We start from the raw sequence: 25,751 nt of genomic DNA on the forward strand, positions 1-25,751 counted from the left end.
AGGTGAGTCCACCCCATGTCCACCCTGTTCTGTCCTCCCCTTCCCCTTGGCTCTCCCTGCACCTTTTTCAACTTTTCCCATTGTATTCCCCGCCCATGGTAGCTTTTAAAAGTGTTTCCCACAGCTCCCCTGAGCACAGCCTGAGTCCTGTCTCGGGTCCTACCCCTTCTTGGTGTCCCTTTTGAAAGAAAAAACAAAACTGGTGGCCAGCTGCCACCAGCCCCTCCTTCGACCTGAAGCTCCAGGGATTGTCACAACTGAGAGGCTTGGGCTGGAGGAGACCTGGGGTGGGCTGGCCACTACCCTCCCCCTCCTCAGCTGCCCCTGGCCAGTCACTGCAGATGGGGTGGCCCCAAGGGCTGTGAGCTGGGGAAGGACTGAGGTGTCGAGATAGGTTTGAAAAGGATTTTTAAATTGTGCACGTGTAGGGTGGAAATAGGACTGTGGGACTCTGGGGAGGATTTGGGGGCATATGAGCTGATGGGAAAAATGGGAACTCCAGGGAAGCGGGTTAAAAAGCCACCGTTGGCATTGGGGAGGAGAAAGGGGTGAGGGGGGAGGTTGTGAGGGTGGAGAAAGTATGCATTTCCTTGATCACCCATTGGGCCCCACCCCAGGTCAGGACAACATAACATTTATTGCTGGTGAAGGAAATGTGTGCAGCCTTGCTGCCCTGTAATCATCATCAACTCCTAGCCTGGAGCTGCAGAGCCCTAATAAGTTCTTCAGGGGAACAGAGTTGAAGCAGAGACTTCTCCCTGTCAGTGTTGAACACGGCGCTCCCTGAAGCAACAGGGTTGCAAGCTGACTGGCCCCACTAGGGGAACTGATTTCAGGGTAAGGAAGTTTCAACAGGCACTCACTGTGGTGGAATGAAATAAGTGTTAGTAAGAAAGCACAAGCATCCATGTGTCCTGCATGTTTTGTTGTTTGTTTTATTTTTTTACTTTACAGAAGAAAGGTGGTACACTTAAGAACGCATTTAATTGTTTCTGATTCTCACCAGTTACTTCTCTGGCTGCCTATTAGGTGTATTTCCTCTGGTGATTGTCCAGTTGAACCTTTTTTTCTCCATTCTTTGACATTTTTGATGTATATTGTTTGGTAAAGCCAGGAAGGAAGATGTCAAAAAAGGAAACATATTAACCAAGATTTTTGCTGCCTCATAATCTGCTTGACATAGAATTTGCATTGCAGTGTCTCCCCCTTTTAGACTGTGAGCCCACTGTTGGGTAGGGACTGTCTCTATATGTTGCCAACTTGTACTTCCCAAGTGCTTAGTACAGTGCTGTGCACACAGTAAGTGCTCAATAAGTACGATTGATGATGATGATGATTGCAGTGTTTAAGCACTGGTAACATTATCAGGGACAGTAGTGACTCTTCCAGTTTTAAGACTATAACAGAGGAGCATGAAAACATTCACCGTGGCCTCAGCTATCCATATGGATTTTAAGGTATTTTATTTTATGTGCTAGTCCCATCTCTCTGTCTCTTATCCCATACTAAGAAAGGAAAAAAAATAGAACTGTATGGCTTGTAGCAAAAACACCAGTGGCCACCCTGTTGAATATATACATGTAAAGATATTGCCGAACTAATCAAAGTTTAGAGAAGCAGCAGGGCCTAGTGGAAAGAACACTGGCCTGGGAATCAGAGTGCCTGGGTTCTAAACTAGGTTCTTCCATGTGTCTGCTGTGTGACTGTGGGCAACTCAATAATAATAATAATAATAATAATAATAATGGTGGTATTTGTTTAGCGCTTACTATTTGCAAAGCACTGTTCTAAGCACTGGGGGGAACACAAGGAGATGAGGTTGTCCCATGTGGGGCTCACAGTCTTAATCCCCATTTTACAGATGAGGGAACTGAGGCACAGAGAAGTGAAGTGACTTGCCCAAGGTCACACAGCAGACATGTGTCTCTTTACCTCAGTTACCTCATCTGTAAAATGAGGATTAAATCCTGCTCCCTCCTACGTAGATTTTGAGCCCCATGTGGGATAAGGGACTGTGTCCAATCTGATTAACTTGTATGTACCCTAGTGCTTAGACCAGTGCTTGGCACATAGAAAGCATGTAACAAGTACCATTATTATTCTTTGTTATAAAACAGAAGCATCTAGGTTGTTTTCAGTTACACCTTCTTCTGTAGCATTTTACCATCTATAAGTAACATTGAATGTGTTGCAACGTAGCAGCCATGGAAACACTGGTCTAAAAACATCGAAGCATCCGAATAGGTCCAAGCCTAGTAATGAATCCGTAACATACACAACACCAATAGGGCAGTCTAGGGAGCTGGTTGAACTGGGACAGAAGATGGCCCCTCCAGTAAATCATCTCTGGGGCTCTCGTAGATACGGTGGGCTTCTAAAACCAGATCCAAACTTCTAGCAACAGATTTCATTCAATCATATTTATTGAGCGCTTACTGTGTGCAGGGCACTGTACTAAGCACTTGGGAAGTACAAGTCAGCAACATGTAGAGATGGTCCCTACCCAACAGCAGGCTCACAGTCTAGAAGGGGGAGACAGACAACAAAACAAAACATGTAAACAGGTGTCCAAACTGTCAGAATAAATAGAATTATAGCTATATGCACATCATTAACAAAATAGAGTAGTAAATATGTACAAGTAAAATAGAGTAATAAATCTGTAGAAATATATACAAGTGCTTTGGGGAGAGGAAGGAGGTAGGACTGGGGGTGGATGGGGAGGAGGAGAGGAAAAAGGGGGCTCAGTCTGGGAAGGCCTCCTGGAGGAGGTGGGCTCTCAGTAGGGCTTTGAAGGGAGGAAGAGAGATAGTTTGGCCGATGTGTGGAGGGAGGGCATTCCAGGCCAGGGGAAGAACCTGGGCCAGGGGTCAATCAATCGTATTTATTGAGCGCTTACTGTGTGCAGAGCACTGTACTAAATGCTTGGGAAGTACAAGTTGGCAACATGTAGAGACAGTCCCTACCCAACAGTGGGCTCACAGTCTAGAAGGGGGAGACAGAGAACAAAACCAAACATATTAACAAAGTAAAATAAATGGAAGAGATATGTACAAGTAAAATAAATAGAGTAATAAATATATACAAACGTATATACATATATACAGGTGCTGTGGGGAAGGGAAGGAGGTCGACGGCAGGACAGGCGCGAATGAGGCACAGTAAGGAGGTTAGCAGCGGAGGGTGTGGGCTGGGCTGTAGAAGGAGAGAAGGGAGGTGAGGTAGGAGGGGGCGAGGTGATGGACAACCTTGAAGCCGAGAGTGTGGAGTTTTTGCTTAATTCGTAGGTTGACAGGCAACCACTGGAGATTTTTGAGGAGGGGAGTGAAATGCCCAGAGCGTTTCTGTACAGAGATAACATTTGCCAAGAAACCTCCATTTCTTTGGCACCTTGGCCCCCCATTGCCCAGGATGTGTTGATGGAGCCAGGTATACAGATATTAACAGAACCCTACTGAGTAGAATGGTATAGATTTACTACCTAAGGCATTGACTCTGGCCTACTCTTGCCCAGACATGGATGTGGATAGTCTTGAAAACATGTATCTTTCCAAGTGTGTTGAAGCCAGGCTCCTTCTCTTCCTCCCCCTCCTTCCCCTCCTCCCCCTTCCTATATCTGTCAGTAATTTGACTGCTTCCTTCAATTTAACAAAAATGCTCCCCAAAGTTAATTATGGTCAGTTAAGCTAACCCTATTTTTTTGTTCCCTACCCCAGACTTTGTAGTGATTTCTAAACTTTCCCATAAATGAACATTGTCCGGATCTAAACATTTGCTGTGCTAATTGATTACAAAAGTAGCTTCTGCCCTCTGTGGGGTCAATATGAAATATTATTAGATCTATAAATAAAACAACAGGAAGGGATTTCAGGAAAATAGAAGAATTTCATAACCTCACACAGCTCTCCTAAAACACAATGATTGTGTTTTTCAAAACTCCACATTGAAAAAACTCACACTGTAGTGCTCACCTTTTCTGACATCACTTAGAAAACCATATTTTTCCATCCACGTGGCATATGCTATCCAAACAGCTCCTGTTTTCAGATGAAAAGTACCTTAATTCCTTCAAGCCACAATGCATAGATAAAGCACATGTTATGGCCAAAGAGTGTATTCTTGCTTTCCGCAGGTTTTTTTTCTTTAGAAGAGTAGGAGAATTAACCTTTTCTATTTGCTCCTCTCCTTTATTACATGATGAATTAATGAATAGGAAATTTTTTTTTACATATCTTGTCCTGGTTTTGCACTGACTTTGAAAGTAAGTTCAAACATACATCTTTTGAAGTCCTACAGAATACCGTAGTATATTAGGATTGAATACCTGTCAGAATCTTGTCATAGAGTTAATATATAAAGAAGACGATAACTTTCATTACTGTAGCAATTCTGCCTGTAAATAGGAAAGTTATAAACTATCTGAATGAAATATTAAAAATAACCCAGAATCAAATTTTAGTGAAATATTTTAAGGAACACTGATTCAGCTTAATTTTAAAGACGTGTTTTGTAAACAGGAACTGTTTACTGTATTTATGGGGTTTTTTTTTTAGATGAGACTGACCCAGATAGTGAGTATTGAAGAGGTTGACTAGTGCCTCTGCTAGTTTAAGCTTGAACAAATAAGGTAACCTCTCAGCACTGTCAACTGCTTTAGCCTCAAACAGCTGTAAATCTCATTAAATTGCTTCACCTCCTTTCTGTATCCAAGTCTTGGTAAAAGATTGAAAAAGAAAGTATCATATTCACTCAGTTCATGTAGTCGGTGGCTTGGCTGAGAACTGGAGAGTTTGATTTTTATGAAGTCACCGGTGAAAAGTTCACTAGACTTTTCGTAGACAGGTTGAAGGATTTGAAGCTTATTAGCTGTACTATGTACCCAGTGAAAAAAGCTCTGCCCGGGAAATCAGGAGTCATGAGTTTCAGTGCCAGTTCTTCCTGCTGGAGGTTCTGTGTCCTCGGAGCAAGGCTTGTCTTTCATTCCCAATGGGAGACCCCATCATCAATTTAATTAGTTCACAATGATCTTGTGTTCCTGCAAATCTCCATATCGTCCCTCAAGTCATGCTGTCGACCTTTGTTTGTGTGGGAAATAGGGCTTAGGGGAAGATGGTCCCGAAACAATGAAAGTAGTATGTGGCACTGTGTTCTAGCCAATTGATATCTGTTTTACATTGATTGTTTTCCTCTTTTCTTCTATCATGTTTTATCCAAATTGAGCTCCAAAGCCTCTGGCAGTGGTGCTAGGATATCTGATTGATGTACTTGAAGACTTCTTCTAATCCAAATGGAGAAAATTATCCAATATGGTAACTGCCAGAAATTTGTGCTTACTCCCAAATCCTTCTTATATGATAATAATAATAATAATGGTATTTATTAAGCACTTACTATGTGCAAAGCACTGTTCTAAGCGCTGGGGGGGTTACAAGGTGATCAGATTGTCCCACGGAGGGCTCACAGTCTTAATCCTCATTTTACAGATGAGGTAACTGAGGCATAGAGAAGTTAAGTGACTTGCCCAAAGTCACACAGCTGACAGTTGTCAGAGCTGGGATTTGAACCCATAACCTCTGACTCCAAAGCCCATGCTCTTTCTACTGAGCCATGCTGCTTCTCTGGAATCAGTTTATCTGGTTTCGTGGATTAACCAGGTCTGTTGTACTCCAGCCATTCTAGACTGTGAGCCCATTGTTGGGTAGGGACCATCTCTATTTGTTGCCAACTTGTACTTCCCAAGTGCTTAGTACAGTGCTCTGCACACAGTAAGCGCTCAATAAATATGATTGAATGAATTAATTAATACCTAAAACTGGGGGGCTTGATTTGATTTTAATTTTCATCAATATTTTACCAGCACAAATTGATTTCATAATTGCCAGTTCTTCACTTCACATAATCCCACATAACCTGGTCCTACACAATACCATTTCCAAACGATATCTTGGGTATTTGCTAGAGCAGAACTGTTGGCCGTGATTCCACATGTCAAGCAATGTGAAAACTGCCAAACACCATCCAAGGAATTACACTGGACAACACAGTTTTCTTTGGGATTACAGTAATTTTTGCTTTTAGTTAGGTGCTTAACTTTTCTCAAAATGAAGGAATTGTTAGGTGTGTAAATGTATATCTGTTGCTATCATTTACGTTTATGTGCATTTCATATATAACTTTGTTTCCCTCTCACCCCATATTAAATTATAATCTTCTCGAGATGAGATTTATCGGGGGTTTCGAGGAGCTGGATGAGATGGTCCAAGAGAGATTCTTTTGATCTGAAGTAACAGGTGTTAAAGGAAATCATAGTTACAAAAAATACTATAGAGTTATAGTTTATTTAAAATATTTAATAAGAAAGCTTGTGTTTGGACCCAGGCTGTGAGAAAAGTCCTTTAACAGGTATTGCTGAAAAGTTAGGGTGAGACTGCTCCAGAACAAGCAGGGTGGCGAGGAGCTTGGTTTGGACTGATGACTGCCCCGCAAAAGCCTTCAAAAGGGTAACTTAGATGTGCAAGAAGGAGCAGGAGTGTATTTCAGGAGAGGGTAAAATTCTTGTCTTATTGGTATCCTGGGAAATACCAAGCCCAGTGTTCTTTCATTCATGGTTCCTTTTGGTAGGGACCGTCTATATGTTGCCAGCTTGTACTTCCCAAGTGCTTAGTACAGTGCTGTGCACACAGTAAGCGCTCAGTAAATACGATTGACTGAATGAATGAACACTATGTGTTTCTGCTTCATCCCTCCTACTCGAATCAGGATAAACTTGCCACCTCCTTCTTGCAGGTGGAGGTGCGAGCACCCTGAAGGTTGGCCTGAGAATTTGAGATCCATTGGACTTCTCTTTCTTATGGGCAGACAGGCAGCCTCATCAAACTAGGTTTAGAGTGTAACAGGAAAACGATATGAAAGAATCTCCTCTTTTCGGTATTTTACCTAGTGGATTAGTGACAGTGCTTCCCCCCACACCCAGCTCCCCGACTAGGTAAATTACATTTACAAAGAGCTTGATTCAGCCTTGTGACTAATTAGAGGTTGTTTGAGGGTTCTGGGAATTTCTCTTTGTCTTCTTGCCATATTTTAGCCTCCTAACAAGGTATTTACTTTCTATATTTTGGCTAACTGGATAACAGCTTGGGGAACGTGTTACACTTTCCACTATATTCCAGGAACAGTAGACTAGGAATAGAGCAGGCCAAAACCAGGGTTGGCTCTGCTCTCTACATCCAAGGTAAGAGTAAGTAGAAAATTGTTGCAGCAAACCCTGGTTGCAGTTTTCATCTTTCCCCTTCACAGACTTTCTCCAGGTTGCAATCACCCCAGGGATACAACCAGTTTCATTTGATACCTTACACTCCCTGGTTACCGTCACCTCAGGGATACCACCTGTATTGTTTGAGGCTCTGCCCCCCCTTTCTTTCTGCCCTTCTGGTCAGGTGCAGCAGGTAAGGAAATCCATCCCTTGGGCTGAGATTAAGCCATTCACACTGAATATATTTTAGAGGGAGGTTTTCAAGACATTGAAGAGGCCGCCCAGCTAACCAGAGAAGTTGCTGAGCTCTGGAGATAATTTAGAAATGGTTGATGCAGACATCGATGAGTTAATTGCGCCTCATTCGGAGGAATCGTTGTCTGTTATGTTTGAAAAAGATCTTCATGGAGAGAGGAGTTCAAAGGAGCACAAAGATGTCCAGAGGAGTTAGCATGCCCTAAGGGGATTTAAGAAGAAGACTTCTGTTCAAACCAAGTTAGACACATTTTTCACTGAAGCTGAAAAACCAGTGTCCCAGCTGACTCTATTTCTGATCCCATCGGAGGGTTTTGAGAAGTAGGGAAGTGTGTGTTGAGCGACATTTCAGAAAGATGATGCAGGCAGCAGGGTGAAACGTGGACTGCTTAGGGGATAGGCCAGAGGCGAGGAGACCAGTGAGAAGGCTGGTGCGATAGCACAACTATAAAGGGATGAGCATTTGAACCTGGGAAGTGGCTGTTTGTGGGGAGAAGGCAAAAGAGATTCACATGATGTTTTGGGGGACGATTGGCAACTTTCAGCAGTAGAGTAGATGAAAGGGCAGAATAACAGCGAGAAAGTCATGGATGATACTACACTTGTGTTCTAGGTTCACATGGAGGATTGTCGTAGGGTCAGCCAAGATGGGGAACGGGGAGGGTTTAGAAAGGAAGATGATTTTTGGACATGTTTTGTTTGGGGTGCTGGATGGCCATCCAGGTGGAGATGTCCTGAAGGCAAAAAGGAGATGTGGCATAATTACATTACCACACTTTGTTCAATATACCACATAGACCTGTTCTAAAATGGCACCGCAATCATAATAATAGTAAGAGTAGTATTTGTTAAGCATTTACTATGTGCTAAACACTGTACTAAGTTCTGGGGTACATAAAAGAGAATCATGTCCCCAAATGGGGCACTCAGCCTAAGAAGGAGGGAGAACAGGTATTGAATCTCCATTTTATAAATGAAAGAATTGGGGTACAGAAAAGTGAAGTGATTTGCCCAAGGTCACGCAGCAGACAAATGGTGGAGATGGGATGAGAACCCAAGTCCCCTGATTCCCAAACCTGTGCTCTTTCCATTAGGCCACACTGCTTCTCAGTCATCGTGGACTCATCACTTCCTGTGTTCTAGAGAAGCAGCATGGCCTAGTGGGTAGAACACGGAGCTGGGAGTGAAAAGGAATTGGGTTCTAATCCTGGGTCTGCCACTTGTCTGCCGCATGCCCTTGGGGAATTCATTTAACTTTTCTGGGCCTCAGTTGCCTCATCTGTAGAGTGGCAATAAGACTGCCCCATGTCAGGCAGGGACTGTGTCCGACCCAATTAGCTTGTATCTACCCCAGTGCTACTACAGTGCCTGGCACATAGTAACAATTTAACAAATGCAATAATGAAAAAAAAAAAGGAGGAGGTAGCTGCACCTCTGGTACCATTTTGGGGTTTAGCATGTTGGGATTGGGAGATGGGACTGCCAGTAGCAATGAAGGGGATTCATGAGAATGGTCGTTTCATTGGTCTTGCTAATTATCTACTGCCAAGCCAAAAGTGCTTAAACATTGCATAGCTACAGCTTTTCGTATCCAGTTGTAAATCTTCACCCCTATCCTACCAACCCAAACTGAGCTCGGATTGTTTGCTAGCAGTGCGGGAAAAATATCAAGTGTGATTTTTCAGTCCAAAACAAGGGGCACGAGCAAATATTTTTGAGAGCATGTGACTGTTTTTCCGAACAGATGTTCGTGAGAACTATTGTTGTTATGTTGAGACGTAGCTTTGGCCCTCTGGTTATTCTGTAAACCTTCATTTTTATTTAAATACTTTGTAATTTGAAAAGAAATATTTATATTAAGCATAATCCCACTGTGCAGTGGGACATCTATACTGTATTTGGCAAGCCTGCTATAAAATTATGATTAATTCTGCGTTGTCTGATTTACTGCTATTGATCAGAGTATTTATTTGCAAGTCTGAGTGACTTAAATGGAACACAAAATGGAGGACATCAGAAACATGCATCCATGAATAGACAAGTACTTAATAGATCCCAGCACTGAGGAATTAGTTTTGGAAAATGCTTGGAATCTCTTGTTCTTTGAGTCATCAGAAATCGGATAAAATAATCATATAGGAATAATTGTATAAAATAATTGGGGCAGTAGAAGCTTAAGGAAAAGTGACGTTGATTTACCTCCTGGGAGCAGTGTCAGACTGAGGGTCTCTGGGGGCATGGGGTGGTGAAAGCTCGATTTTCCTCCCCTTGTCAAACTTTACACCTCGAGGCACACCCAAGGTTAGTACTGTTGAGGTGGTCACAGCCATCTTAATGATTGCAGGGCCTTTCTTGAGGGTAATTATTCCTGTTTCCTCTGATTGTTAGAGTGCCAGTGTATGCCCTGTAGTAAACTCCAGAGATACAACACACTCCCAATCTTCTCTAATTTGCTGCCCCACTCTCCCCCCTTACCCTCCCTCGTTGCATTGCAGGCAACATAGCACAAAGCTATAGATCACAGCACTTACCTGACACGGGTGGGGTGCAGGCTCTGGGTTCTTAAAATCAATTAATCAGTGGTATTTATGGAGCACTTAACTCTGTAGTGAGCACTTAGGAGAGTGCAATTCAACCGAATTGGTAGATATGCTCTCTCCCTATCAGGAACTTACAGTCTAGAGCAGAGAGACAGATAGTAAAATAAATTACAGATACGTACGTAAGTGCTATGGGACTGAGGGTGGGATGAGTATCAAATGATTCATAGGTACAGATCCAAGTGCATAGGTGACGGCAGAAGGGAGAGGGAATAAGGGAGGTGAGGGCTTAGTCGGGAAAGACCTCTTGGAGGAGATACGATTTTAATAAGGCTTTGAAGATGGGGAGAATGGGGAGGCGCAGTAACAACAACCTCCTCAATCTGCTTTTGACAGGTTCTGTTTCTCTTTTTGAAATGTAGTTAAAACTGTGTTGCCAGTGGCTGAAAAGCAGAGGCTGGGGGCAGGGGTAAAGAGAGAAAGGGGATTTTCTTCCCTATTGTGATGCCGAAGAACATTTTGTACTGTCTCAGGAGCCACAAGAGAAGACAGCTCAGTAGCAGCAGTGCAATTAAGGCTCCTGAGAAGAATCTTTTTCACTTGTTTCTTCCTCGGCACAGACGAAGCCAGGCGTCCATTTTGAAACGTGTTCGTCAAGGGGGAAATCTGGAGGTGGTGTTTTCTTTGGTATTTTCTCAGGCCTTCCTGAGAAAGTTTAGAGAGGAGGTGGACTGGGCCATTTGAATGAGATACCTTTGGGGGAATACAGGAGAGGACAGTTGCATATATTGGAGAGCAGCAGGTGTGTTCTTCCTTGAAGGTGGAGAATTGGCTAAATCCAGACTTAGGTGGGAAGTGTCCAGGGATCCATTGTTAATTTGGATTTTTTTGATTTCTCTGCATAAATGCATGTGCACCTCCACCCCCACAACCCCCTACCTTATTTGGGAGCATGCTCAGGTTTGGGTGGTGATATCCAGATCTTGTGGGCCCTCCAACCAGAAAAAAATTGGCCAGGCTTGAACCAGATGATTTGCCCAGGTCTTTTAATTCTTAATTCCTGATGCAGTGTTTCTAAGCCCTCTGTGATAAACCAGTTGTTTGTTCAGTGGGGCTTTTGGTTTTTTTGATAGAACAGCAGAACAGTTTGGACTATGATTAATAATCTACCCTGCCAACCAGGTAAAAGTAGTTTTGCCTGTTTGCTGGGTTTCCATGAACCCTTTCCAGTACTAGTCTTCTGAAAATCACGTGTTACAGTATGAATTTTGTGTGGATTTGGATGTGACCCCCATTCGTGATCCCCTTTAGATCATTGTGGCTCTTTCATTCATTCATTCAGTCGTATTGAGCGCTGACTGTGTGCAGAGCACTGTACCAAGCGCTTGGGAAGTACAAGTTGGCAACATATAGAGACGGTCCCTACCCAACAACGGGCTCACAGTCTAGAAGGGGGAGACAGACAACAAAACAAAACATGTGGACAGGTGTCAAAAGTCATCAGAATTAATAGAAGTAAAGCTAGGTGCACATCATTAACAAAATAAATAGAATAGTAAATATGTACAAGTAAAATAGAGTAATAAAACTGTACAAATGTATATACAGGTGCTGTGGGGAGGGGAAGGAGGTAGGGCGGGGGAGATGGGGATGGGGAGAGGAAGGAGGGGGCTCAGTGGTGGGAAGGCCTCTTCTACATTGTTTAGTCTCGACTCTGACTTCTTCACCTCTCCAAGATTGAAATTTTAGGGACTAGAAGGTGCTCTGGTCGTTTTTCTTAAAATTAGGAGTGAGAGTGCTGGATGTTTTTAAGTGTTGTGTTTTGCTTTTTGTTTTTTGTTTTTCAGTTGCTAGTAATTGCCCATAAATTTGTCTAAAGCAGAGAATGTAGTGGGGACAATTCAGACTCATGAAAAGTTATCTACAATGCAGGTTTTTTTTAAAATCTTGTATTTTCATCAAAGTGTAATCTGACTGGAAGGAGTATAATGTGATGTCTTTTACCACTCCATGTGTTATTCATTGTTTCTGTTTAGCATTAAGGGTTTTTCTGGGTTCTTTTTTCTTTGTGTTCAGGTATATGTCCCGAGTCCATGGTATGCATCCAAAAGAGACCACCCGTCAGCTGAGCTTAGCGGTGAAAGATGGTCTTATTGTTGAAACTCTAACTGTGGGCTGCAAGGGATCAAAAGCTGGTATTGAACAAGAAGGATATTGGTTGCCAGGAGATGAGATTGTGAGTATAATTTCTTTGGTAAAATAGATCACGTTTCAGCTATTCTGTCTTGCAGAGTTTGAAAAATTCCATTAATGAGTATTAATAATCATTTGATCCAATCAGTAAACAGTAGAGTAAGAATTTTTTCAATTTCTTACTCTTTTAATTTATGTTTGAAATAAACTATCCACTTACAAAAAACATTAGACTACGAAGTTCCTTCTGTCCCGACTGACCCATTAAGAGGTATTGACTTGAAAGCGATAGTAGCCTTTACAGTAAATTAAGTGCATAGTACCCATAATATAAAGAAGAAAATGTGCCCTTTGTAATTAAAATGGCCTCTCTCTTATGTCAGGAACCTGCCAGGGTAACTTTGCTTAGTAGCCTCCTTCAGAAATTGGTTCTGAAGAGAGATGAACTGGAAAAAAAAATGTTTTTCTCAAGGATCAGGTTGAAGTTATTTGACAGGTTGAAAATCTTAAGTCTCCAAAAAGTAATGCGTAAGGAATACAAGCGCTCACATTACCGATAGAATTGGTGCCAGGGCACGGCAGTGCTTTCAGAGGAATTGTAGGTACAAAGAATATAAATCTTAATTTTTTAAATCTTAATTTATGGATATTATGCTTTTTTTATGGTGTTAGTGGTTGTCCCCTGACCTTTAATAACTCCAGAACAGAAATCAAAGTATGAAGGGTTAGGCAACAGACTCCAGGGGATTTTGTTGTGTTTTTATAGAATCTTTTTTGTATATATTTCTAGAGTTGATTACATCATAAGCCTCAATTTTCTCTTGTTTGTTGTTTGCCCTGAATATTTTTTCTAGGTTCCTAATGTAAATCTTTTTTTTAGCTATTCTATTAATATAAGATTGTATTAGTTGCTTGTAATATTTCTAAAATGGGTCCATTTTAAATGTTACCATTTAAAGCTTGTAAGTTTAGTATACGCTTGGCATTAACATTTTTCTGATTGAGAATGATCTTAAATATTTGGATAATTTTTTAAAAATCCAAGAAAATGCAAAAATTTCTGTAACAACTCTTGCCTTTATTGGTTGTCCAGAAACAGTGCTTCACAATTTGTCCTTTGCTGTGTCCAGAGCTGTCCCTTGCTTATTCTGAAGCAATAGTTGAAGCATAGCAGCTAATTTTGTCCAATTGGAGAAGTTTTTAAACCAAACACTATTTCAGGTCATGTTCTATCAATCAGTAGTATTTATTAAGTGCCTGTTCTGTATGGAGCACAAGCTGGACTCTGGAGAAGAGGACAATTGAGTAATCAGTCATATTTATTGAGGGCTTACCATGTGCAGAGCACTGTAGTAAGCACTTGGTAGAATACAATACAACAGTATAACAGAGTAAGGAGCATAATCTATGTCCTCAAGGAGATTATAGTCTCACCTGGGAGATAGGGACATTCACCGAAAATCAGAGAGCAAAGGTTTGCAAAGTTAACTAAAATAAGGTAAATGTGTGAGTTAGTGTAAGTGAAAGTTTGCCTAAGTGCTAAGATGTAAAGGGTTCTCTTTGATGGAAAGGGCCCAGAGAGTGGACCTTAATCAGGTAATGTCTCCAGCGGGAGGTTAGTTTCCAGGAGGACTTTGAAAATGGGGAGAACTGTGATCTGAAGGATTTGAAGGGAAAGAAAGTCAAATGGGAGAGTCAGGAATGAGGCACATAGAAAAGTGTAACTTGGAAAGGGAGCCGAGAGTCCTAATCGAGGTGTAGGGGGAAAAGAGTGTGTGTAGACCCACAGAAAAGAGAACCTCTAGGCTGTAAGCTCGTTGTGGGCAGGGAATGTGTCTTAATATTGTGATGTCATTGCCCAAGCACTCAGTGCAGTGCACACAGTACGGAGTACTGTTCCCACTCAGTAAGCACTCAGTAAGCACTTAATAAATATGAGCAATTGATTGGTAAGTAAGAGGGAGAGAATTGATAGTGTTCCACGAAGCCGATGGTCAGGAGTTCCCACTTGATGTAGAAAGAATTGTATAATATTGGAAGCTTTTGAGTCATAGGGAACTCTGCAGAAAACTTACCAGAAAAATGATCTGGGCATCAAAGTGAAGAAGGCCTACAGAGAGTAGTCATGTAACTGGGATGGGATAGTGCCTGAGTCACGGTGGTAGTCATTTTAAATGGTAAGGAAGGGACAGATCCACAGAATGTCATGGAAAATTCAGTGACAGAATTCATTGGAGATAAAAGGAGTGAGGAGTCATAGACTCATATGCTTTGTGAGACAGGGGTTGCATGGCTGAAGATTCCCACAGTGCACTTCAAAGTGGAGTAGGGACACAGACTGATGCTCTGGAAGCTGGAAGCAGTGTGACCTAAGGGAACAAGCAGGGGCTTCGGAGTCAGAAGACCTGGATTATAATCCCGGCCATACAACTTGCCTGCTATGAGACCATGGGCAAGTGACAACTTCTCTGTACCTCAGTTTCTTCACCTGCAAAATGGAGAGTAAATGTTTGTTCTCCCTCTTTCTTAGGTTTTGAGCCCCAGGTGGGACAGGGACTGTGTCCAATCAGCTTATGGTGTGCCTTCCCCAGCACTTAGTACAGTGCTTGCACTTAGTAAGCACTAAGGTATCAAAATTATTAGCATTATTATTGTTATTATCAGTAATAACCCACTCTAACCATCAGCCATCAATCAGTGGTATTTTTGAGTGCTTACTGTGTACAGAGCACTGTAATAAATACTTGGGAGAGAATAACACAATATTCATTCATTCAGTCATATTTGCCTAGCACTTACTATGTGCAGAGCACTGAACTGAGCATTTGGGAGAGTGCAATACAACAATAAACAGACACATTCCATGGGCACAAAGAGTTGATAGACATGTTCTGTACCCACAAAGAGCTCAGAGTCATGACTGAAATAGTTACCCGACAGAATAATGGCCCAAATCAATGTTTGATACTACAATTGGAAAGCATTCAGAAACTTAAATGGAGAGTTGCCAGTTTGATATGTAAACTACACTCACCAGGAGGGACTAGGAAAGTAACTTTCTTCCATGCGGCTAGGGGCCTGATCGCCATAGCACCTGGCCAACTTTAGTCTGAGGAATGCTTGGAAGACCAGATCCCAGAAGTCAGTCCCAGGCCTATTTTTCCACGCATGTTGGCGAAGAAAGGAGCAAGAAAAATTCACCACGTATTAGAGGAAATCAGGAGAAAATCTCCTACTGGCCCACTGGGACCAAACGAGGCACGAGCAAAGCAGAGAGCAGCTAGCAGAATTTGGAATAAGAGCCCTCATTGGTATAGGCTTAGTTTTGCCCAGATGTAGATGTAGTTGTTCTGTAACTTTACTGTATCGTAGTGGTTCCATCCCTGGCAAACTACTCCCAAGTCACCCCTGTGACCTCTGGGAAATGTAAATGACCTGCCCCTTTCCTTCCTGAATCATGTGTGGTTTTTTTGTTTTTTTTTTTTTCCTTTTCTTCCCTTGCGATTCCCTTGACAGAGCTGATTGTGGAATTTAAAAACGTTGCCACTCTTACCCAGAGGACTAGCTGCACTGTTAAGGTTGTGGGCATCTGAGCCTGTGATAGTGAGGTTGTCAGCTGGGATGGGAATGTTAGGAGGAATGGGTTTAGGAGGAGTTCGGTTTTGGACACTGAGCTTGAGGTGTCAGTGGAACAACCTATGGGTGATGTCCAGGCAGCAAAAGGAAGTATGACATTGCAGAGGAGGTGAGAGGTCGGGAAAAGCGAGATAGATTTGGGAGCTCCTTAAGTGTGAAGCCAAAACAGACCCTTGTGTAGTATTGAGAGTCCCTCTCCCACCACGGGACAGGGATAATATCAAATTCTCCTCTTATTCTCTTCCAGGGCTTACAGGACAATGCTCTGCCCACAATAAGCGCTTAATATATACCATTATTACTACCCACAGATAGGTGGTGAGTGGTAGATGAAGAGCCAGAAAAAGAAACTGAGGAAGATGTAGATTGTAAACCCCTCACTAAACTGTCAACTGGAGGTTAAGGATCACGTCTCCTAACCCTCTTGTATTCTCCAAAAGGGTTAGTTTAGTGCTTTGAGCCCATTAGCTGCTTAATAAATGCTGTTGACTAATTGAGAGGCTAGGCCAGATGAAATATTATTAACTGAGATGATTGGCCAGATGAAATAGTATTGACTGATTTAGAGGATTGGTCAGATAGAACAAAGGACATCCAGGAGAGAACTGCATCAGTAAAGTCAAGGTTGTTTAACATTTCGAGGAGAAGAAGGTACTACTACTACTAATAATAATGGCATTTGTTAAGCGCTTACTATGTGCAAAGCACTGTTCTAAGCGCTGGGGGGGATACAGGGTGATCAGGTTGTTCCACGTGGGGCTCACAGTTTTAATCCCCATTTTCCAGATGAGATAACTGAGGCGCAGAGAAGTTAAGTGACTTGCCCAAAGTCACACAGCTGACAATTGGCAGAGCCGGGAATTGAACCCATGACCTCTGACTCCAAAGCCTGTGCTCTTTCCACTGAGCCACGCTGCTTCTCTTTCAATGTAGAAGGTGACATACAAGTCAAGAAGGATGAGAATACAGTGTGGCCTGTCAGATTTGTCATGGAGGAGGTCATTGATGTCCTTATGGGTAGGGATCAAGCCTACCACCTCCATTTTATTGTAGTCTTCCAAGTGCTTAGTACAGTGCTCTGCACACAGTAAGCACTTTTTTCTGTTGTTCATTAAGCATTTACTAATGTGTCAAAAACTGTTCCAAGTCCTGAGGTAGGTACATGTTAATTAGGTTGGACACAGCCCCTGTCCTGCATGGGGTTCACAGTCTAAGTAGGAGAGAGACCAGGTATTGAATCCCCATTTTACAGTTGAGAAAATTGAGGCACAGGAAAGAGAGAGACCAGGTATTTAATCCCCATTTTACAGTTGAGAAAATTGAGGCACAGGGAAGTTAATTGAGTTGCCCAGTGTCGCACAGCAAGCAGTGGGCAGAGTTGAGATTAGAACCCAGGTCAACTGACTCCGAAGCCCACACTCTTCCCATTAGGCCACACTGCTTCCCCAAGTGCTCAGTAAATACCACTGATTAATTAATTGGAGGTTGCAGTCCCCGTAGAATTAAGGGGTCAGGAACCCCATTCATCAAACACAAGTTTTCCTCCCATTTTTTCAAGAGGAATCGCATTGAAAACACAGGAAGGAATATTCTTGTTTGATGATCAAAAAAATGAAGGTAAAAGCTGTTTGTACTTTGGGATTTTTTAAAAAAAACAAATAAAACTGTCAACTCTAAAAGCTAAAATTGCTCGAGGGCCCCTTTGACCCCTAATTTTGGAAACTGTAGCCCTTATTATGAACAAATTACTTCTTTTTATATGTTAGCTATTGAAACATAGCTATTAATCCCAGCCTTTTCCCCATAACCGGGGCAATTATGACTCTCCACATCAGAACTAATGGGCTCTTCTATTAAGTTGGTCCAGTAGAACCAGCCCCCTACAATAAATGTGGAGTAGATTAATATGATATGGTTTAGGGCAGGGGAAGTAGTGAGTCTTTTAGGATTTATAAAATGTGAGCTTTCCATTCTGTCTTTGTCTCCAAAAGGGGTTTGAGTATAGGGAACTAGCTGTCTTATCTCTTTACCTGTAAAAACATAGCACCCTCAGATCTAAGGCGGGGGAGAGACAAGCCCAGTGGTTTGGATATGGAAACCTAACAGGCCTGGATGTGAAATTACTTAACCCCCACAATCCTCAACCTGTCAGGTTCCATGTACTCCACAGGTGGGGAACGAGGACAGAGTCATTCTGTTCTACTCAACCTAATGGTCAACTACTCAGAGAGGAGACAGAAGGGAGGTATTTCTCATTTATCTAAGCCACCAGAAATCCATTGAATAATGCTTACCATGAATTGTTCATTGGAATCTAGGCTAACGTGCCACTTCATTAAATTTTTACTTCTATCCCAGTAGTGTTCCCTAAATACCTCCTTTTCTCCCCATGCATATGTGCCATAACCTCGCAGACAGGTGGCTTCTATCCAGCCTCATCCTTATACCTATTCACTTGACTCCTTACCCCTAAGCATGTAGGTATTTATTTCTCCCCCTCGCCCCTCAGCACTAGTGTACATATCTTGTAACTTGGTTGCTTCCCAAAGCTGTAATTTATTTTAGTTTCTGTCTTTTCCACTAGACTGTAAGCTCTTTTAAGGGCAAGGGATAATGTCTACTATATACTCTTCTAAGTACTTAGTTCAGTATTCTACACAAAGTAAGGGCTCAGTAAGTGCTATTGATGAATTCTTTTTGCTGGTTTTTCCTGTATATCATATCCTGGATCCTACCTTTCCTTTCTACCCAAACTGCTACCACCCTGATTCAAGCCCTGGTCTTGCCTGGGCTTGACTATTGCATTAGCTTCCTCACTGGTCTCCCTGCCACCAATCTGCCCCCCACCGTGCTTTATCTGAGCTATTCTACTGCACAGATCTTCCTAAAGCATTGCCCAGCCTACATCTCTCTTCTCCCTTAAACCCATCGCTCTTCATAGCAAAAAAAAAAGACTTCTCTACTCTCCACCATCTGGAAACACCATTCCTATCTGTTCTCTTCACTTGCTATTGCCTAGCCTGCTGTCTTCACTTCCCCCAGGCTCTCCGTTCTCACACTTCCAATTGCCTCACTCAGCTATTCCCTAGCTTGGAATGTCCCTTCTCCCCTGGTTAGACAGAGGAACCTTCCCCTTTTCTCATCATATTTGTACCCCTCCAAATTTCCCACTTACTCCAACAGGCTTTGCCTGGAAGATTTCCTAGCAAGCTGAGCTACATTATTCCTCCAGCCATTTCTAATATATATATATATATATATATATATATATATATATATATATATATACACACACACACACACACACACACACATACACACGCGCACACACACACACACCCAACTCTAGTTTAACAGTGTTGTAACTATTTTAATGTTCGCGTCCCTGTTCAAATGTAAGCTCTTTGTTAGCAGGGGTCATATCACTCCTTTATTCAATCAATTCATCAGTGGTATTTCTTGAGCTCTTCCTTTGTGCAGAGTACCTACCAACTGCTTGGGAGATGCATTCTCTGCCCACGACAAGCTTACAGTCTAGAGGGAGAAACAAACATTACTATAAATAATTTAGAGATATGTACGTAAGTGTTATGGGGCGCAAACCAAATCCCCAAAGAGCACAGATCCAGTGTGCAGACGATTCTTTACTTCTGAAGCCCTAGTACAATGCCTTCTATCCAAGTGGGAACTCAGTCTCTGCTGCTTGCTCCTACTAGTGCTACTACTCTCTGCCCAAATTTAGTGCCCCATGGCATGAAACCCTGACCACTGTTGGGTATTTCTTTGGCCTTTGGCGATTCTTATGGTCGATTCCATCAGTTTAGGGACCATGATTGCAAGTGCCTGGAGGTGGATGGAGCAATTAAGGGGCAATTTTTGAGTTGCCTTTTTTATAAATTGTGTATAAGCATTACTTGCAATTTATATTTGAGGTCCAAATTTGGCCCTATAGCTCTGATATGGCTTTTAAAAATACCTGAGTCCAAAGAAACGCTGCCTTTTCTTCCTGTGGAAGAAGGCAACCTGCCTCAGCTGCTGCTCTGTGGCCCGAACAGCAGCAAAGCCCTCGGCAATCGCAGCACCATTTGTGGCCCCTCTAATTCATACAGAGCTCTGTGCTTAAACGCTTGGGGACATGAAGTAGAAGTCACAGCCCTTGCCCTTAAAGAGTCTTCTTTTTCCCCTTCCCACTCTCCACCTCCATCCGATTCCTCCTCAGCCTTGTGTTGAATGTTCCACCATCAGCAGTGCTTATAATACTTAATTTGTTCTGGTGACTTTCTTTGTAATTACAGAGAGGATCTCTTTCTTGTGTTTTTTTTCTTTCATTTAGGTAAATTTCTTAATTTACATTTGTAAAAAAAAAAGGTTTTCTAATATTTCGCCTCATCAGTTGGGGTCACAGCCAGTGCTGGACCACTCTGGTGGTTCCATTTTCCCAGACCTGAGTGTCTTTAGAAACCGAAGTAGCGAATGTCTTCCTCTTGCTGGCCAGTGAAGGGCCCTATATGTGACCTGCTTACATCTCTGGCTGTAACCTTTTCAGGGATTGTGACGAGGTAAAATTGGAGATTAGAACTTGCATTTTTATTAGGATTTTGAGGTGAGCCAAATTGCAATTTTTGCTCTGCCAATCTAGGTTCTCTTGTTTCTTCCTTCACTGAAAAAAATAATGCAGACTGGAAATAAGTACTCTGTCTCTATGGAAAAAAAAAAAGCTTTTTAACAGTTTGTCTCTGCAACCCAATGAAACTTGGAAACTGTAAGTTGGGTTTTAGTCGTTTGGGGTTCATATCAACTCTTTCAAATGTATTTTCTAGTAACTGGCAAGTAGAATTTCTAATTTTTTTCACCCGCAAGAACAACAGGTCACCTTCGAAATCAGGTAGAAAACTTAAGTCTTTGCCTCTTGATGTTTCTGGTGTAGGAATGTCTCCCTTTCCTTAACAAAAGTCATATTTTGTAGTTTACTAAAGCCATATTGAAAAACAATACCCCGAGATGCACTCAATTTCAAAGTGAAGCATTTTTACTACAGGAAGATTACTTTGGGTTTTTGGCTAAAAATAAATTGTGTTTTGCCCCATACATGTCAATGAAAATTTACTGTAGAGGCAGGTACAATTTATAATCTTTATGAACTTTAGTCAAAGTGGATAATTTGGATAGGAGTTATGAGCCATATCCATAAAATTGGCACAATAAAGCGTCATGGTATAAAAAGGCCTCCTTTATTCTGTTAAAAAAATCAGTTTGAAAAAGGAAGGTTTTCTTTTCTTTCTTTTTCTCCTCCTACAATTACATAGATATTAGTGTAGTTAGCAGTAATCATAGAAAAATATTACACCTTTTGTGTGAAGTTGCTTTTTTTTTATTGTGTCCTGGAGCTTTGTTGCCATTTAAATTGGCTCAATTGTATATATTAAATGGCCTAAAAGTTTCAACCATTGCTACAGGATACAGTTAATTTCGAGCACTATTTTCAGCATGCATTTCACAAACCTATTTGTGAATTATGTACTGAACCACATACTGTCCTTCAAAATGCACCATTTTAATTTCAGTTACAATGAATACAATCTTTATTCATTAGTATTTAAAGCATTTTGAATCATTTGCATTCACCTTTACAATGACCATTTTCTTTAAGCATTAAAAATCTTGATTGGTAAAGAAATTCACGTTTTTTAAAATTGCAGAATGGTTTTGGGCCGTAAAATCCTGCCTTATTCATATAGGTTTGTGTTAACAAGAATTGGATTTTCCCAGTGAGTTTTTTGTTTTTTCCCCCTCTCTCCCCACCTCCTTCTGTCACTCTGTTTCCACTCTCCCATTTCTGTAACTTTTCTGTCTCTCCTCTCTTCTCCTCCTCACCTTCATTCTTTTCTCTCACTCTCTTCCTCTGTTACACTTGATGATTCTGAGGAGAGAACATTTGAAATGTGATAGAAAAAGCAAATCATTGACATTCTGATATTCTTAGTCTTCACATTTCCTGTGCACTAATGATTTTTTCTATGGAAAACCCCAATATACACCACCGTATTTTAGAACGAATTGTGTATCACATAGTCATGTGAAAAATACTATACTGGGGCCCATTTGCTATTTCAGTATGCATCTGTCGCTTAAGAAAAGTCAGTGAATTGCCTGATAAAATTAAGGCCTTTCTTTCTATTGTGTGATCCATGCAATTTTGCACCCAAAGATAGCTGCCACTTTAAATAGTCAACTGTGGCAAAACTACAAGAAGATGGAAAACTAAGGAAGGAGTTAGAGTGATGAACTGATAGATTTAGGCAAAGTGCTGCTGACTAAGGAAAATTCCTTCATTTTCTTGTGCAGTGGATTAATATTCTCGTACCAAAAATAGTATTCTTTAATCCCATACTTAAATGGAAACTAGCTCAGAATGACCCCCTATCACTTTCCTAAACTGTACCCATTTACCATGTCAAAGGATGTACTTGAATGTTGCTATCCAAGTTAACTGTTTTCATTTATGATGACACAGTCTACTCATAAGTATTTCTCTGATATCACAATAGACTTTATCCCTCTCCCTCCCACCCCCACACCACACTGATTCTGGGAAAGGATTTTTTTCCCCAGCGATAATTCGGTTTTCATGATGCTGTAGTACGAACACTTTAACCCTCTCTTATTGATTGTCGTTTACACTTGAGTTTGCATGATGCTGTTTATTTTTCCATTAATGAATTGTATTACAGTGCATGAGCACAGTAAAATGAAAACAGAATATTAGCGAACAGCTAGCTAAATTTGTGTTAGAAAATGTATATCAGCAGACAGTAGAGGAAATATTTTGTCTCCTCCATGTTGGATTCCTTGTCTCCCTGTATATATCCTGATATCAAGCCAAGTTACAGTATAGAGACCAAGATATTTTTTTTTATTTTGAAAGGCCTACAGTATGCAGCCTTTCTCCCGGACAACAACCAAAAACAAGGTGAACAACTTTTGACATATGTGGTTTTATTTGAAGTCTGTTATTTTCTATTACATTCCTCTCTTCAGTAGGTTAGCTTAGACTACTATAAACATACTTTTTTGTGTTCAGCTACACCCTCTTCATCCACGTGCCTTCCAGTTTTTAATTTAGCCTGTATTCTGAATTGGTCCTTTTATTTTGGGCGGGGAAGTTGTTGTTTCTTGAAACTGGAATTGGTTACTCACATACCTTACACTTCAAGTGACTTCTTTTTAATCAAGGTAGTGGGGGAACTGGTGACATCTGGTGGAATTCTCTAAAAGGCTTAGCTATGTTTGCACGCAGTCCATTTTCAAGCTTTTCTTCCGCAGTCATTGCCGTCCAGATGTTTGCTATTTAAATAACTCCCGTCTTCTGCAAGACAAATTACGGGCTCCTATTTTGCTGTCGAAGGCAACAGAACCTTTCCTAAGGTCCGTTTTATTATGTGAGATGTATGACGGGAGCGTAGATGTACAGTTTTGTACGACCGTAGACTTGTCAGTGAAAAGTTTTATTGAGAAATGTGTTTCCTTTAGGAAGACTCCAGCTTTATTTAAAAGCTGTTTTTTTTTTATATTTCCTTGGGGGAATATCACTGTAGGTGCTTAATATTGTCCTTATCGTTTACTTTAAAAGTCTAAACATAAATGTGGTTTAATCCATATGCATTTATCCAAATGTGGATTGTGTGCACTTATATGAAACTTTGCATCTGCATGTCTGAACATGACTCAGGTGGCACATTTGGAAGATCAGACTTTCATTTTTGTAATTATCATGAAAAGATGGATCTTTGGCTAATCACCCCCCAGTAGATGCGACAACTGTTACCCTCATTTTATTAAGGGGAAAAATTATTCTCCACAGTTGTTCTGTCTGTCTGTCTCTCTCAACTGGTCTGTGTTCTGTTGATTGCAATTTTTGATCATTATATTTAAGATGAAGGATAAAATGCACAAGGATGGTAGTGCTCAGAATTTGAGCCAAGTGTAGGCCGCTAAAGACCTTTCAGTGTACACTCAAAGAATTTTGAAGTTGCACACTTTGTTCCAAAGTTGGAAAATCAGCTAAATGAAAATAGGTAATCAAATTAGCTGTATTATAATTCAGTTTATAAGTAACTGCTAACACAAAACAGCAAATTAAACAACATCTTATCTGTTATTAGAATAAATTGTAGAGAATGTAATTTTTTGGAAAATGAGGTTCAGATTGACATAAATTGATGTATTAAGTCAGGGGGCAAGCATAACATCTTAGTACAAACCGTCCAGATATTCCACGTCAGACACTGTATCAGGTCCAACATTTGCAATCTACATTACCTATACATTGGATTCAGGATTTTATTTGTGGTATGGGCAACGACTGATGAAACACTTGAGTTCCTTTCTTCTAGAAGAGGTGATGTGGCTTAGGTATGTAACAGCAATGATCTGAGTGAACTTTAGGGTGAAGAAAAGAAAATGACTCCTTAAAAACAGTGCACTAAGATTCCTGGAGGAGTTTAGGTGCTGTAATCCGGGAGGCAGTCGGCTTTGGAGGGAGATTACAATTAATGGGGCTAATGAAGAGTAAAGTGATGGTCGAGCCCTTCTGGAAATCACCTTGTTTGGGCTAAACCTGGGGTGAAAGGTCACTGCTAGCTAATACAGGATTGTGGGGAATGGGTATTTTTGTTTGTTTTGGGTTGGGGGAGGAGGGGAACCCCTAAATTTAAAAGCCCACTTAAGAAAATATTCCTGCTTATTCTTTAAGCGATATTAGCAGTTGAAATCCAAACAAGAAAAACAAAATAAATATTGTGTATGTACAGACTGATATTTCCTTTCTGGTCAGTAATCCAGGAATCAGTACATAGAGCACCAGCCCAGAAAATGAACCTTCCTCTTTCTTTATCAATGTTGTGGTGATGCACTTGGGCCACACAGTTAAATCATTAGGTTTAAACATTTATTCATTCTTTAAAGTCAGCCTTCAAATTCTGAAAACAATTAACTTACCCAGTGCCCGAAGTAAATTCTTTTTAAGACTAAATAGCACGATATTTGTAGAAGAGAAAGGGAAGGGAGTACAGATGATCAATTATCACTGATTTAAATGTATTGCTTTGGGAATCCATGATGTGCTACATACTCTTTTAAACAACAAAGGTTTGGAATGGTACAATAACGATAAAATAGAGGGTTTGGGGAGTCTTTTTTAGTAGTTCCAGCAACCCACTTCTTAATAAAGTGGATAATAAGTTTCATAAACAGTATTAGAACTGGTCAAAGATTTGGAGGTTGGGGAGGGATCATCATTTGATAACTTGGGGCACATACCTGCACTGGTTTGTGCTAGTGAGCCACCTCAAAAAAAAAATTCAAACATCAATGCTGTTTAGGACCAAATTTTTATAGTCATCGATGCCCTTAGATGCCTTTGCTTTTCACTCTTGTTTTACACAAATGAGGTATAGTAAATGTCTTCAAATGTTTAAAATGTCTAACTTCTGATGGACTTTAAGACGTTTCTATATTTTGTTCTTAGTTGCTGCAGATCTCGACAGACTATCATACCCAATTATTTTGTATTTTTTGTAGGACTGGGAAACAGAAAATCATGACTGGTATTGTTTTGAATGCCATTTGCCTGGAGAGGTGTTGATATGTGACCTGTGTTTTCGTGTGTATCATTCCAAGTGTTTGTCTGATGAGTTCAGGCTTAGAGACAGCAGTAGTCACTGGCAGTGCCCAGTTTGCAGGGTGAGTACCTATGAGCTTTAATGTGCTGGTTAGAGGGTTGAAATTCATTAATAATAGTCTCAATAAGCTATCCCAGATGGCCTGGCCAGGTTAATGGGTGAAGTAATAATGTGTTGCCTTTTGAAACAATGATA

The 25,751-nt window shown here is 41.1% G+C and overlaps 1 protein-coding gene across 15 annotated transcripts in view; it reads left to right on the forward strand.

The window, feature by feature from the left end:
• Positions 1-25,751, forward strand: part of ZMYND11 (zinc finger MYND-type containing 11) — a 116,276-nt gene that overhangs the window by 67,542 nt on the left and 22,983 nt on the right. For 12 of the 15 annotated variants that reach the window (XM_038755687.1, XM_038755689.1, XM_038755698.1 and 9 more), the window contains 3 exons: positions 12,124-12,283; positions 22,802-22,846; positions 25,456-25,617. In XM_038755687.1, coding sequence (XP_038611615.1) covers positions 12,124-12,283; positions 22,802-22,846; positions 25,456-25,617 — 367 coding nt within the window. The remainder of the gene's footprint in view (positions 1-12,123; positions 12,284-22,801; positions 22,847-25,455; positions 25,618-25,751) is intronic. The other 3 variants (XM_038755699.1, XM_038755696.1, XM_038755700.1) reach the window with 3 other exon arrangements.

The sequence above is a fragment of the Tachyglossus aculeatus genome, chromosome 13, assembly GCF_015852505.1.
Source record: "Tachyglossus aculeatus isolate mTacAcu1 chromosome 13, mTacAcu1.pri, whole genome shotgun sequence".
Lineage (NCBI taxonomy): Eukaryota > Metazoa > Chordata > Mammalia > Monotremata > Tachyglossidae > Tachyglossus > Tachyglossus aculeatus.